Source organism: Cavia porcellus, unplaced genomic scaffold, assembly GCF_034190915.1.
Source record: "Cavia porcellus strain 051 isolate PalLab524CR breed Dunkin Hartley unplaced genomic scaffold, mCavPor4.1 scaffold_8, whole genome shotgun sequence".
NCBI classification, from domain to species: domain Eukaryota; kingdom Metazoa; phylum Chordata; class Mammalia; order Rodentia; family Caviidae; genus Cavia; species Cavia porcellus.
The window spans coordinates 30,236,418-30,251,272 of record NW_026947491.1 but is presented as its reverse complement, the minus strand read 5'-3'; the positions used below and the strand labels follow the sequence as shown (position 1 = coordinate 30,251,272).

The window sequence follows — 14,855 nt, the reverse complement described above, 5'->3', positions numbered from 1 at the left end:
TAGTGATGTGCAATATTTTTTCATATATATTATATCCGTTTGTATTTCTTCATCTGAGAAGTGTGTATTCATCTCAGATGCCTATTTTTGATTAGCTTTTTCAATTTGACAGGTTAATTTTTTTCAATTATTTATAAAATGTTCTAAATAGAAGTCATTTGTCTGAGAGAGAGTTGACTAAAACTTGTTTCCCAGTCTGTGGATTGTCTTTTCACTTATCGGTGATTTCTTTTGCTGTGAAAAAGCTTCTTAACAAGGTGAGAACCCAGTTACTGATTCTTTGAAGTACTTCCTGTGCAGTTTGGTTTTTGTTCATAACTTTCTGCCTACCCCTGTGACTTCAAGATTTCTACCTGATTTTTTCTCCAGTAAATTTAGTGGGGGTTTTTTTTGTTTTGTTTTGTTTTAATATTTAGATCTTTGATTCATTTTGACTTTAGTTTTAGTGCATGGTGATAGGCATGGGTGTAGTTTTAGTCTTTGGCATGTGAAAAGCCAATTTTTCCAGCACCATTTATTAAAGAAGCTCTCTTTCAGTGAACGTATTTTACCCTATTGTCAAAGATAAGGTGACTGAGTGTGTTTATAGTTGTGTCTTCATTTTCTAATATGTTTCCTCAGGTCTGTTTTTTTTTTTTTTTTTTTTTTTTTGCCAGTACCATGCTGGTTTTATCAAAGTAGCTTTGTAGTACAATAAGTCAGGGATTCTGATATCTCCCCCCTTGCCTTTGTTGACCCACATTATCTTTGCTATTCGAGGTCTTTCCTATTTCTCAGTGAATTTTAGGAATCTTTTCTGTCCATCTGTGAAGCATGCTAATGGTATTTTTATTGAGATTACATAGTTCTGTGTAATATTCCTGGGAATATGCCATTTTCACAAAATTGGTTCTTCCTACCCATGAGGAAGGAATATCTTTCCATTTTCTGATATCCCCTTCAATCTCATTGTTAAGAGTTTTATAATTTTCAGTGTATAGATCTTTTATTTTATTTGATAGATTGATCCCTAAGAATTCCATTTTTTTTTGGATGCTATTGTGAAGGCTGTGGTTTCCCTAATTTCTTTCTCTGAGTTTGTGTTTGTGTAGAGGAATACTATTGATTTTTGAGTGTTGACTTGTATCCAGCTATACAAACTGCATTTAGTTATTAAATCTCAGTGACTTTTGGGGAAGTTTTGGGGGTCTTCTAATGTAGAGTATCATGTCTCTATGAATAATGATAACTTCACTTTTTCCTGTCCTGATTCATTTTATTTGTCTATCTTGTGTAATTACTGGCTAGTGTTTTCAAAACTATATTTGAATAGAAATAGTGATAGTAGTCATCCATGTCTTGTACCTGATTTTAGAATAAAAACTTTCACTTTTTGTTAGGGTAGTATGATGTTGACTATTGCTTTGTTCTAGATGGACATTGTTAGAAGCTTTTGCTGCATCACATGATCCTATGATTTTTTGTCTTTGGCTCTGTTTATATAGTGTAGTACAATTATTGATTTGTATATTTTGAACCATCCCTGCAGTCCTGGGATGAATTCTACTTGATCTTAGTGTATAGTCTTCATGATTTGCAGCATTATTTTTGCTGGTATCTTACTGAGGATTTTTGCATCTATGTTCATTAGGGAGACTGACCAATAGTTTTCTTTTTTGCTTGAGTCTTTGTCTGGTTTTGATATAAGAGTAATACTTGCCTCCATGAAAAGGAGGGAATTTTACTCCCCTTTCAATTTCATTAAAGAGTTTGAGTATTATTGGCATTAAGTCTCCTCTAAATTTCTTGTAGTATTCAGCTGTGAATTCATCAGGACTTAAGCTTTTCTTTGTTGGTAAGTTTTTAATTACATTTCCAAGTTCATTAACTGATACTGGGATATTCAAAATTTTTATATCTTATTGATTCAGCTGTGGTAATTCATATATTTTAGGAATCTGTCCATTATTTCTGTGTTTTCTATCCTATGCAAGTAAAGATTTTCAAAGTATGTATTGATGATCTTCTGAATTTTTACAGGATCTCTAGTGATTTCACACATTTTACTCCTCATTGCATGAATCTGAATTTTTTCCTTCCTTTTGTTGATAAGCCTGGCTAGAGGTTTATGAATTTTATTTATTTATTTCAAAGAACTATTTGATTCATTAATTTTTGATGTTGTTTTGTTGTTCTCAACTGAGTTAATTTTTGTTATGATCTTTATAGTTTCTTCCTTTTTATGGGTTTTAGGCTTGATTTGAGATTTTTTGTGCTCATTCTGTTTTCCTGATGTGAGAATTCACTACTATAAATTTCCTTTGTCACTATTTTCATTGTGTCCCATAGTTTTCTGTAAGTTGTATTTGTAATTTTGTTTGACTGTAGATAATATTTAAATAATATTATTATGTAAATAATATTTATTTCTTCTTTAATTTTGTCTGTAACCCATTGGTTGTTCACAAGGGTGTTACTTAATTTCTATATGTTTGGAGTTTTTGAGGTTTCTTTTGCCATTAATTTACAATTTTATTGCACTGTATTCATAATAGTCATGGGATTATTTCAGTTCCTTTACATTTATATAAACATGTTGTATGGGCTAGTATATGGCCTTTTTCTGAGAATGTCCTGTGTGCAGATGAGAAGAATGTGTATTCTTGTGTTGTTGGGTGAAACACTGTACACGTCTATTGAGTCCATTTGTTCCCAGGTTTGGTTTAGTTCTATTTTTTTTTTTTTTTTTTTTTTTTTTGCTGATTTTTTTTGTTTTATTGATCTATTGCTTTCTGACAATGGGGTATTAAGTTCCCTCATTACAGTTGTGTTACTGCTTATTTGATTTTTGGTGTCTATTATTTCTTACATAGTCAAGTGCTCCCATATTTGATGCATAGATTTTTAGATTGTTATCTCTTCCTGTTGCATTTTTCCCCCTAACAAGTATGTAATAACTTTCTTTATCTCTTCTAATCATTCTTGGTTTAAAGTTCACATTGTCTGCAAACAGAATAGCTCCTCTCCTCTTTTCTGTGTTCTTGTTGCATGGAGTATTGTTTTCCATACTTTGAATTTTAAATTACAAATTTCTTTTCTTTTGGAGGGAGGAATGGAGGGGATACCAGGAATTGAATTCATGAGCTTGCATTTGCTCTGCTGCTTATGCTGCTGAGCTATATCCTGGCCCCTTAAAAATCGATTTGAGTTAAATGTGTTTCTTGTATATAGTGCATTGAAGAATCTTGTTTCTTGATCTATGCTGCCAGTCTGTTTCTTTTGATGGGGGAATTGAGGCCATTTATACTGATGGTAATAATGTATATGTATGGTTTGTCTGTGTAATGTTTTTTTTTCCTGCTGTTGGTTGCCTTCTTTTTCTCTATTTAAGCTTGCCCTGCTTGGCAGTTTTTGTTGTTGTTGTTGTTACTGTTCTTGGAATTGTGGTCATTTTGTCTTTGTCTAGAAATACCTTTCAATACCCACTGAAGTGTTGGGTTGGAAGTCATGAATTCCTTCAGTTGTTCTTTGTCATGGAAGTATCTTATATAATTCTCCATTAATTTTGAAAGATAGTTTTTCAAATTGCAATACAGATTGAAATTTGTTTTCTTTCAGAACTTGAAATACTTCACTCCAAGCTCTTCTTGACTTGAAGGTTTGTCTTGAAAAGTCTGCCATGATTCTGATGGGCTTTTATTGGTGATATTTCTTTTCTCTTAACAGCTTTTAATGTTGTGTTCTTTTGCTGAATTTCTGGCATCTTAATTATTATCTGTCTGGTGTAGATTTATTTTTCTTATGACTAATTGAAGTTCTATATGCCTCACTTTTTTGCGTGTTACACTCATTTCCCATACTTTGGAAATTTTCTGTGATTATATGTGCAAGTAGTTTTTTTATGTCATACATGTTGATTTCTGCTTTTTTCATTAATACATTATTTTTATATTATTTTTCTTTGTGTTGTCTTGCATTTATGAATTGTCATTTCCTAATCTTTTGCTACTTTCAGGAGAACTTTCCTTTCATGATTTCTAAGTGTGATCCTGTATTCTAGGTCTGAAAGTCTGTCTTCATATTTGTTCAAGTAATTTTGTCAGCTTTCAGTGGAATTTGTAATTTCTTGGTTATCTGGTTGAATCTATTTTATGCATCCTATTCCTTTCCTATATCAATCATTCATTGTTTCTATCATCTTCCTATCATCCTCTATTTTTTAAATCTATCTCTACTCTAGATTTTCTGAGCAATTCCTTTATAAATGTTGATATTTGTTGTTGTTGTTGTTTTTTAACCTGAGAGATTATTTCTGATCTGATTTTCCCTGTAGTCTCAGGGGTTTGTTTCTTTACTTTGGTTGCTATCATTTCAGAAATTCAAGGTGTGTATATTGCTACTTCTTCTATATTTATGTCGTCTGGACTTGTTCTGGGTTAACTGGAGTTCTGAGATTGCATTTTGCTTTTTCATCCTGTCATTTTCTATTTCAAAAATATTTTATTTTGTTTTTAAGTGATGATCTTTGTGGGGTTTTGTAGTAGGTAGCTAAATCACTAGTGTCAGGGCCTCTCTAGGAAAAGTCTATTCTTTAGGAATGCCTTCTGTATTTAGGAGATTCTTGGTTTGTGTCTGTCCAAAGATCCTACCTTTTCAGTCAATTAAGAGAAAGGTTTTGGTCTTTTTGGCATAGTCATTGGTCCTTTGATGTAGGGCTGTGGTGAGGTTATTACCCCAAAGCTTCCTGGTATTGTTACAGAATGGAGAGCAACTTATTACAACAGGTGTGACATCCTAACTAAAGTAGTAAAATTAGCAATAACAATAGCATGAAGCACAAGATAGAAACTGACAAACTGTTAACTGTTGATTTTGTACAATAGGGCAATAGGATCAAAGTGTATAGTCATATAATAGAACAAATTTTAAATTAGGAGTTTGTATGCAAATTGTTCCCATGGTGGTGGAGAAGCAATGAGACCTAGTGTGTGTAACATAAATAAATGATCTGTTCTGATAACCTATTGCTGCGTAACAAATGTTTCTAAAATTTAGAGACAAAAAACCACATCATTCCATTTTGTTCCTGATTTGTGGATGAGGAATTAGAACTGCATCTAATGGAAGCAACCTGTTTCTTATTTTTGGTACCTGGTGTTTCACTGTAGACATGAATGGAGAGAGGTGGCTGGGATTGTTTGCCCAGGGTCATATCTCTATGTCATCTGGAGCTAGTCTTTTCTCTAAGCTAGTGATGTCCTGTTTAGGGCCTGACTTCCTGGAGCGGCTGACATGGTTGGAATGATCTGGACATCTCCCATTCTCTTTTGTCCCATGCTTCTCTGTTGTCATCCTGGGCCTCTATCTGGAATGCTGGGCTCAGCATAGTCAGAATTCCTACCTGGCAGCCAGCTTCCCCAAGATGAGTATTTTAAAGTCTGACACAGAAACCCCAAGGCTCTTTAAACGCAGGTATAGAAATACCAAAATGTTATTTCTGCCTCATTCTGTTGGTTAAGTAAGTTGCTAAGTTTAGCCCAAGTTGAAGATAGGGGAATTAATTTTCCTCTGTTGTGGAAGGAATATCAAAGAGTATGTGGCTGGTCTGAATCTTCTGTCTTTCTTAGTGCCTAAGAAAAAGAGCAATTATTTTAAATGAAGTTAGGTTTATTAATTTTCTTTGCTTATATTTCTTCACATCACGTGTGTGTTGTTTTTCCTCTCTCTCTCTATTTTTCTCCTATCATTTTTACCTTACTATACTCTTTAACCAGTTAACAAATAAAGATTTCTGGGGTTTTTTAATGGGTTCACTCCAGAATTCTAGTGATGCCTATGTAAGCGCATTGAGAAACAGTATCTGTAGAGAGTGATAAGGGTTAACTCACTCATAAATGGGATTGTAGCCCTTTTAAAAGAGACTTTGGTGCTTGGTACTTCATCCATCTACCATAAGAGGAGACAGCAGTCTTCCTACCTGGCGGCTTCAGCCTCACCAGCTTGAGCCACATTTGTATTGTTTGTAAATTACCCAGTCTCAGGCATGTTCTTACAGCAGCACAACTGACATTGAGAGACATGCCATTTTAAATCTGTGAGAAACAGTCTCCCATACTAATGATGTAAATAGTAGTTATTACATCAGTGATGATAGTAATTTCTCAATGTCTGTATATCTGGTTTTTTTTTTCCCAAAATACTTTTGTTTTCTTGAGTAAGACAGGTTAGGGTTAGGTGGTGCTGAGTGAGATAGAATTAGGCATACAATAATTACTGAGTATTGAGACACGTACTATCTTATATAATCTTTCTATATAGCAGTTTCTATATAGCAGATATATTATGGAGCTCACACTCACCCATTGACATTGTCCATGTTGGTAAAACTGCCTCTAGGAGTTATCTAACTCAATTCTGAAGCTCCAAAATTGACTAAAGTTTCAAAGGACAGAACTTGAACCCAGATCAAACTTACTTTTGAATCTGTCCTCTTAAACATTATTTATTAAACTATATCTTATAAAAGCAGGAGTTATGTCACCACTCAGATTTATACTTTATCAGTTCTCTATATATATGCATATGTATGTATGTCTTAAGCTTTTATATGAATATGTTTCATCTTTCTCAAATATATTTTAGGATTACATTTGCATCCTTCTTCCTATACTTAATACTTTTCTATTCCATCACCCACACAATTTCAGGAGAGGTTGCTGGAGGGCTTAATTCGTTCTTCCATGAAATAACCCACATGTCACACTCCCAGTGTCACATAAAACTGAATAATATCTGTCGGGATTTTGTTGTGTCTTAAAGAATTAAAATCTCCCAGAAACTTGTAAAAGCATGAAAATCACTGATGTGATCCTAAATCTTAAGTGCCTCAGGAAAAAGGTCAGGAGCTATTTTAATGCTTTAGAAAAGAAATAATGGTGTTAAACTAAATGAGGTTTATTAATTTTCTTTCTGCATGTTTCTTGTCACCCTTGTGTATAAACTTTTTTCTTTTGCCTTGCTCTCTCTACTTTACCTTACCTGCATTTTTTCTACCTCTGTATTCATTCCTTAAGGTGAAATCTTTATACATTGATGCTGAGGAAGCATGTACTATGCATCTTAACTGTTCTTCAAACTCAGTTCAATGAAAAAGGGTCTCCCAATTGGTGATGAAAACAGTGGCCGTGCTGATCATGATAAGAATACCTCAATTTAACTTGGCATGGTAGTATATACCTATAACCTCTGCCCTCTAGCAGGCTGAGGTAGAGCATAGCAAATTTGAGCTTCTTTGAGCGATTTAGTGACTTGGAGAGACCCTTTCTCAAAACCAAAGAGTAGAAAAAAGGCTATGAATGTAATTCAGCAGGAAGGCCCTACATTCAGTGTCTAATATCAACACACACACACTCACACACTCACACACATACACACATGCACATAAAGTTAAAAAACATTAAATTTTAGTACTGGCAAATTATTTTGCTTTAGTTTTTTCAAAATACCTTTGTTTTCTTAGATAATTAGGACATGTAAGAGTTAAGTAAAATAATATTTCGTTTGATACCTGCTAAAGTATTCATTAAACATTGCACAATATATGTATAGATACTGAAAATGAAAAGTACTGAAACCTGACTCACAAGTCAATCTGATAATAAACAATTCCATGTTAATAAACCCTTATATTCCCATGGTAAGAATATCTGGTATGGATTTACTGCTTTTAGTCTTCTCATCAAATCTGAGTATTTTTAGATAGTAAAGGAGGCATATGTAAAAATTAAACAATCTTTTTTAATTACTTTAAAGAGGATAAAATCAAGGATAATAAAACAGAATAAAACCAACCAAAACAAACCAGTGTAAGTGATACAGGACTTCAAACCATTATGAAATCAGCAGTAGTTACCATGATGCCTTTTGTTGTCTTCAAAATAGCTGCAGATACCTTCAGACATAGTAAAAATCAAATAGAATCAGGATAGAAGAGAAACAATAAAAACAAAACAGTGCAATAAAGGACTTCAAAACAAGCCAATAGTAAATCCAAAATTACTACCATTTTATATGTTACTATCTTTGAAATAGTTTCACATGCCATTGGATTTAACATATCAAACAAACAAAAAAGAATAAAACCCAACCCAACAAAACAATGAAAATGACAGAGTGACTACAACCCTTAAAAGGAGATTCCCCCTAGATGCCAAAATACACGTTGCTGTCCTCTAAACCAGTGATCAAACCACTGGCCCTAGACCTGCAAGCTAAGTGAGAAACCAAAGCACCACAGGCAGGCATCCAACTGCATTTCACCTCAATAGCTATCATCACAGCCTGTGTTTCTCTGTATCAGCTGGTCGCTTTTGGGGTGGGGGACTTCTTGTTTGCCAGTCTGCATGCTGGAAGGGGCTGAGGTCTGGCTGTCTCCAATCTGGTGGTGGCCCATACATGGCACTGGTTCCCAGATGGGGCTTGCTTCCCGGTGTGGCTTTGTTCTCTTTCCCCACAGTCTGTGAATCCAATTAAATAATCTTTAAGCAGTGAGCTTTCCTTTTTTTTTTTTTTTTTTTTTTTCTTTTTTCTGTAAGTAGATATTGAAATTGAGAATTTCTTTATCGGAAAAGTCTCAGGTAAACTCAGTCATTCATGTGAGATGTGTACAAGAATAAATACCATGGGAAAAGAAAAGAGATGAGAAAGGAAGCATTTTCTGCTGCTTTGACACTTTTGTTTGTAAAAACTGAGTTATTGCTTGCCTTTCCTTATAAATCTTCCATGGCTCCTTCTAGAGCTGTACTAAAATGCAATCATGCAGGCCTCTGGGAAAGTGTTTCTAGGGGATGTATTGCTGAGGCCCCTTAAGGATGGTCTTCCAGATTGATCAGAAGGCAAATGCTGTACCTCTGCAATAATAGCACCTTCTAAATATCTAAAAGCACTTGCATACTTTTCACCGATTCTGGCATTTGTAGAAATATATGCAATTCAGTATTTATGTTCATGTCTTTTCTTCCAAGCAGACACAGAGAATTTAATAACCAAGAATCTTTAATACCCCATACAATGCATAAAATAGAAGCTCATTAGATAATTTGTTCATAAAAGGGCACACTCTCGCTGATTTTCCCTCTAGTAGGCAGTCTCTGAGCAGGAAGAGACACACTTAAGGGTAGAGCAACCTTCTCTCTAGTCCTTTGTCAGCTTGCTACTCCTGTGGAAAATGTCACAGGCAGTAGAGAGAAGCAGAAGCTATGGGCCTGCTGTGTCGAGCTGAATCCCAGTTTGAACACAAACTTCAAGAAAACCAAAAGAAGGAAAAATGGGTGAGAACTGGACAGAGGTCTGTGTGGTGGTATTGCTGCTCAGTTCCAACTCAGCTCTTTTACTGTTCTATATGTTCACAAATTAATATTTATTACAGTGTTTTGTAAATAACAAAGACGACTGAGCATAGCAGCTCACACTTAATCTCGGGATTCCGGGAGGATGAGGCTGAAGGACACATTTGAGCCTGAACAATTGAGAGACTTGGTGGGTCCCTGCTTCAACATAAGATAGGGATGGGGGCTGGAAACTCAGCTCAGCTGGAAACTCAGCTCAGTATGATGGTCCTGGGTTCAATTTCTAGAGCTAGAGAGAGAAAGAGAAAAATGATAGAGAAGGAGGGTGAGGGAAGAAGAGAGAAAAAAAAAGGATGGAAAGATGGAGGGAGGCGCTCTGAATTATAAAAATTTTATAAAATAGGATATCCACTTTCTTTTTCATTAATAAACAACAACATTAAGTGCTTTTATTTTTTAAAACACCCAGATTAGTTTTTATGGCACAGTAACACATAAATATTGTAACTGATTTTACAAGCAAATATTAATTTCAAGAAATTAGTTTTTTAAACTGCCTTTGGCATCATTTAATAACTTATGACAACTTCATACAGGGAATTCTCCTTTTGGCAACTATACAGATTTTAAAACAATATAATATAGAATAGGTATTAAGAAGGAGATTTATTATTTTGTTATATTCTTATCCGAGGCATTTGAAGAAACATTAGAACAATGCATTGTATCAGGACCAATATGGAAATCAGTGCTTTAAACAATACATAACCAGTGAATAGAGTGTCCAATAATTACCTTTCCACTACTAAAACAGAGAAAAATGGTGACTTTGATATATTCTAATTCCAGAGAGCTAAAGCAAATATTTTCATGGAAATATAGATGCTCAGTAAAATGCTAGAGTGCTGATCACAAAGCAGCTCAGAACTATGCTATTTTGTAATGGCTTCCTTAAGGCTGATGTTAATACATTTCTTATGTCCAAAATCAGTAATGAGTTTTCATTTTAATTAGCTTCATACTTTACGAGGGGGAAAGGAACACTATAAAAATCTTATTTAAAGGAAGATTAAGTGGGTCACCTCAAATTAACATTAAAACCAACCATTTATTGCTTTGTGATAAATGTCAAACTTTCCTTTTACATTTTAATTTCAGAAAATTCATGGAGCAAGTCTTATTATGTAAATTAGCCTTTTATGGTTTTATGTTTTAAAATGTTATGTCATGGTTAATTAACAAAAATGTATGAAGAAAAGATAAAACTAAAAAAATAGTATATATTGTTCTCTTCCAAATGATGTGATTGAAGTGTTTGCTAGCATCTGGCTCAGTTCCAAAACCCCCAGCCTTGCACACTGTTCAGGAGGTCAGGATGTGGTAACATAAGTCAATTATGAGATGGCTCTAGAGTTAGACGGCCTGGGTTCAAATCCTCTGAATCTTCCACTCTTGGTACCTTGGGCTCTCGAAGCTCTCAGTTCCTCACTTTCTTTATCTCCAAAGTGAGGATAGAAACAGTACTTCATCTACCTTTTTTTTTTTAATTTAGGGTTCTTATAAAATGTATGTAAATATATTAAGAGTAAAATTTGGTATATAAAATTCAACAAATTTGAATTATGAGTTAGTTACAATTGGATAAAAATATAGATTTTTTTGCTATATTTTACTGTAGTTACTGTCTGTTTGAAAGTACACCTACACCATTTTGGATATGCACCACTGGAGGTGGAACTTAATTCTAACTCTTGCCTTGAGTGTGAGCCACACTCACTGACTCGTTTCTAGTGAATGAATTGAAGTGAAAGTAATGGGGACCATCTTTTAACAGTATCTCCAGAAAGGCGTTGGGTTTTGTTCTTGCTCTCTTGGATCCCTTATTTTGGGGGAAGTTGGCTGCTATGTTCTGAGACACATTCTCGTTAGGGAGGCCATTTGACCTCTTGTCAGCTGCCACTATGTGGCTCTTCTTGGAAATAATTCCTCCAGGCTTCAGTGAGCTTTCAGATGACCACAATCCAGGTCAGTATTTTGACTACAACCTCATGAAAGATCCTGCTAGAGGAATGCCTGACTGGAGCTGTTCGCAGGATCCTCTCAAAGTCTGTGAAACAATGAATGTTCCTTGCTTTATTCCACATTACAAAAAGGTGTAACTTTGTGAGTAATTTGTTAGATTGCAATAAACACCTAATATGCCACCTTATTTACAGTATCTGTGAAGCGTGGATTAGGAGAATGTAACATAGTAACAATAGAACACCAAATATATGCAAAGGCTGGATGAGGTGTCTTATTTGGTGCTATTCCCAGAATCAGAGCTCATTATCAGCAGGTGCCATTTGCCTTGAACAAAGCAGATATGTTTCTTTGATTTTTTTCTCCTTTTAACCATTTCATTATTTCTCCAAATTATATTCCTTCTAACCCCCTTTCTAGTTGCAGTTAGCAATTTTAGCCTGGAAAAAAAATGTGTCTGTTGCAAATATTTTACCCTTTTTCAATAGCATTTATTTTTCTTGATTTTATTTATGTTCACTCCATATATTAAATTGGAAAACATGCAATAGGCTAAAGAATGAAATGACACTCACTAGTTATCTATCCGGAGATCACTAGTATTAATTTTTTTTACTTTCTTCTTTTTAGAATTTTTTTTTACATGGATAGAAATCTGTGTGAAATTAAAATATTGTTAATTCTAGAATGTTTAATATTCATCTTTTTAGCTTTTTGAATTTTTTTCTGACCTTTTCTAAAGTGCATCCATTTTATGTCATCATAATGAATGTAATGTATCATAATCTGTTGTTGAACACTTCATTTTTTAATATTATAAATCTGTAAATGACTATTATTTCAAAATGTCGTTTTGTGTATTTATTCTCTTCAGTTTTTCCATAGATTATCACAGAATCTTTTTTGCATTTTTCCTATAACTTTCTACAGAATGGCAACCCTCAAAACCCCTACTGCGATGGTATCGAAGGGGTCATGGAGGCTTATTACAGGAGTCTGAAATCTGTACAGCTCTATGGTCCTACCAACTTCGCTCCTGTCATTAACCATGTGGCAAGGTAACTAGAGAGGACACAAGATACTTATCTATACTGTGGTATAAATGGGCCATTATTGTTAGCATGGCTTCACAGAGGTGAGAATTGTGTGTGTGTGTGTGTGTGTGTGTGTGTGTGTGTCTGTGTGTGTGTGTGTGTGTGTGTGTGTGTGTGTGTGTGTCTGTGTGTGTGTTTTCCTAACTTACAAAGTGAGGGAAAAGATGCAATTGTCATTCCCTGCTGTTGCATTGCCAACTGCTGGAATTACAGATGTGTACCACTAAGCTGGCTCCAAACTACTTTTGACTGTGCAATTAAGTGAGCAAATGTATCAAAAGGACAGTGACTGAACTTCTTTTGTGAGTCTTTCTCTGACAGAAAAAAGTTTTAAAGATCCAGGGTGTCATAACACGGTGACTTGAAGTCAGATTATTGTGGTTGGAATTCAAATGTCTGTTTTCTGTATCGATTCTCCCGTCAGCAAAATAGGAAGAATAACACTGCTGTCAACTAGAGCTACTGTGGAGATTAAAAGAGATGGCCCATGTTACACCAGGGAGATATTGCCAGAGATTATGCATAGGCTCAATAATGACTGCTTTGATTTCATTATTGATAACACATATGAAAGACATGAATTATAATTCTATAAATTAATTGAAAATTAGTTATTCAAAGTCCAATACAAATTATTTTCTGAAAAATGAAAGTAATTGTAGTTGTTTGTTTAATTCCTATAATCTTCTTAATATTAGTGAAAAAGTAAAAATAGACAGTAGACACAAGTTGATTGATTACTCTTCAATAAATATGATAGCCTCAAAATCGCTATCTCATTTGGAATCCAATGACTGACTGTTAGGAAACAATTAATTTTTTCTAAATCAAGTGAGTAAAATAGTGAAATTTTCATGATAAGTTGAAATGATATTTCCTTAGTTGTGTTGGTTTACTTTTTGAAGATTAAGTTGGTAAATTATACCAACAAATAAAATTTATTTCAGAATACTTGTGTTATTTATATATAATTACAAATTAATAGAAACTGTTGAAGAGAAATAAAAAGAATGAAAAGTGGTAACATCATATTCAAGCAGCAATTCAGATTAGTCATGGGATAGTTAAACTCCATTTTATTCAAGCTATATTTATACACACATGATTTACTTAATATTTTTCTTTCTACTTTATTAATAAATGAGATTTGAGCATACTGCTATAAACATTATGTACTTTATTGAATTCATATCTGGAAGCACTTAAAAATTCTCTCACTTGCTTTAATTTGTCTTCAAGATAAAATACAATGGTAATACATTTCTTTTTTTAGTAAATGTGACAAATAGTGTCAAATTGGCTCCTTTGTAAAACCCAGGTATTTAATTAAACACTGATCTAGATACTGCTGTGAAGGTATTTTGTAGATATGGTTAGCAGGCACACACAACTTTAAATGCAGGCCATTCATTTAGTTAGTTGAAGGCTTTAAGAGCAAAAACTGATTTCCTAGGTAAAAGGAATTCTGACCCAAGACTACAGTATGGAATCCTACTTGAGTTTTCAAACTGCCAACCTCTACAGTTTCACACTTGGTAGCCCATAGTCACCCAGTCCAGTTCTTTGACATATGTCTCAGTCTCTCTTTGTGTATATCTCTCTGTTCCTCTGCAGTGCTCTGCAATAGGAAGTGTCAGTCTTAATCACATTTTCCACAAGTTACACGTTATCATTCTATAGTTTATTTAGCTGCCAATTGAAACATAGTCATAATGCATGGCCTTTTGATAACCCAGTTCAACAAACAGGTATGGATTTCTCAGTACATGCAGAATCTCTTGCTTTGATTATCAGTGTATGCATAAAAATACAACTAATGACATACAACAGTTCTTCCCTTCTGTATGTAAAAGATCTGTGTACAGCAATATAGTGGCATTAAATTTGTCATAGTGATGAATGTGTACATGAATGATATTGCAGCTCAGAAGCAGAGACAGTTCTCTGTGACTGAACTGCATCATACTTGGGAGAATGTAGAAGGAAACGGGATTGGAATGAGGGGTTACGGTTGGAGACCGGAAGTTCTTGAATGCCAACCCAAGCCTTTTACACTTAAACTTATAACAAGGCATCACAGATGTGGAAGTAAGATTTTTACATCATTTGACATATTCCCTGGGCAGTTGGCAAAAAAGATCAGAAAGGCAAGAAATAAGAAGCAATGGCTTAAAAAGCCCCAAAAAGCATGTAAATTCTTCACATGTTCCAAATTTGATGCCTTGAGTTTTACTGCTGTCATTTCATTAATATTATCTCAAAAGTCAACAATCTGAAAGCTGTTGCTCACAGCAACCTTATTTGAGAATTTGCAAATACTGAGCAAAACAAAAGGGTGGTAGAACACTCCAGAACCTGTAGATTTAGTCAATAGATATTTACCTAGAAATTTTATAAGTTTTATAATAGAGAT

At 34.3% G+C, this 14,855-nt stretch overlaps 1 protein-coding gene across 2 annotated transcripts in view; it reads left to right on the top strand.

Moving 5' to 3' along the window:
- Cpne8 (copine 8) overlaps positions 1-14,855 on the top strand; it is a 219,847-nt gene that overhangs the window by 187,314 nt on the left and 17,678 nt on the right. For both annotated transcript variants that reach the window (XM_063254539.1, XM_063254540.1), the window contains one exon: positions 12,279-12,406. In XM_063254539.1, coding sequence (XP_063110609.1) covers positions 12,279-12,406 — 128 coding nt within the window. The remainder of the gene's footprint in view (positions 1-12,278; positions 12,407-14,855) is intronic.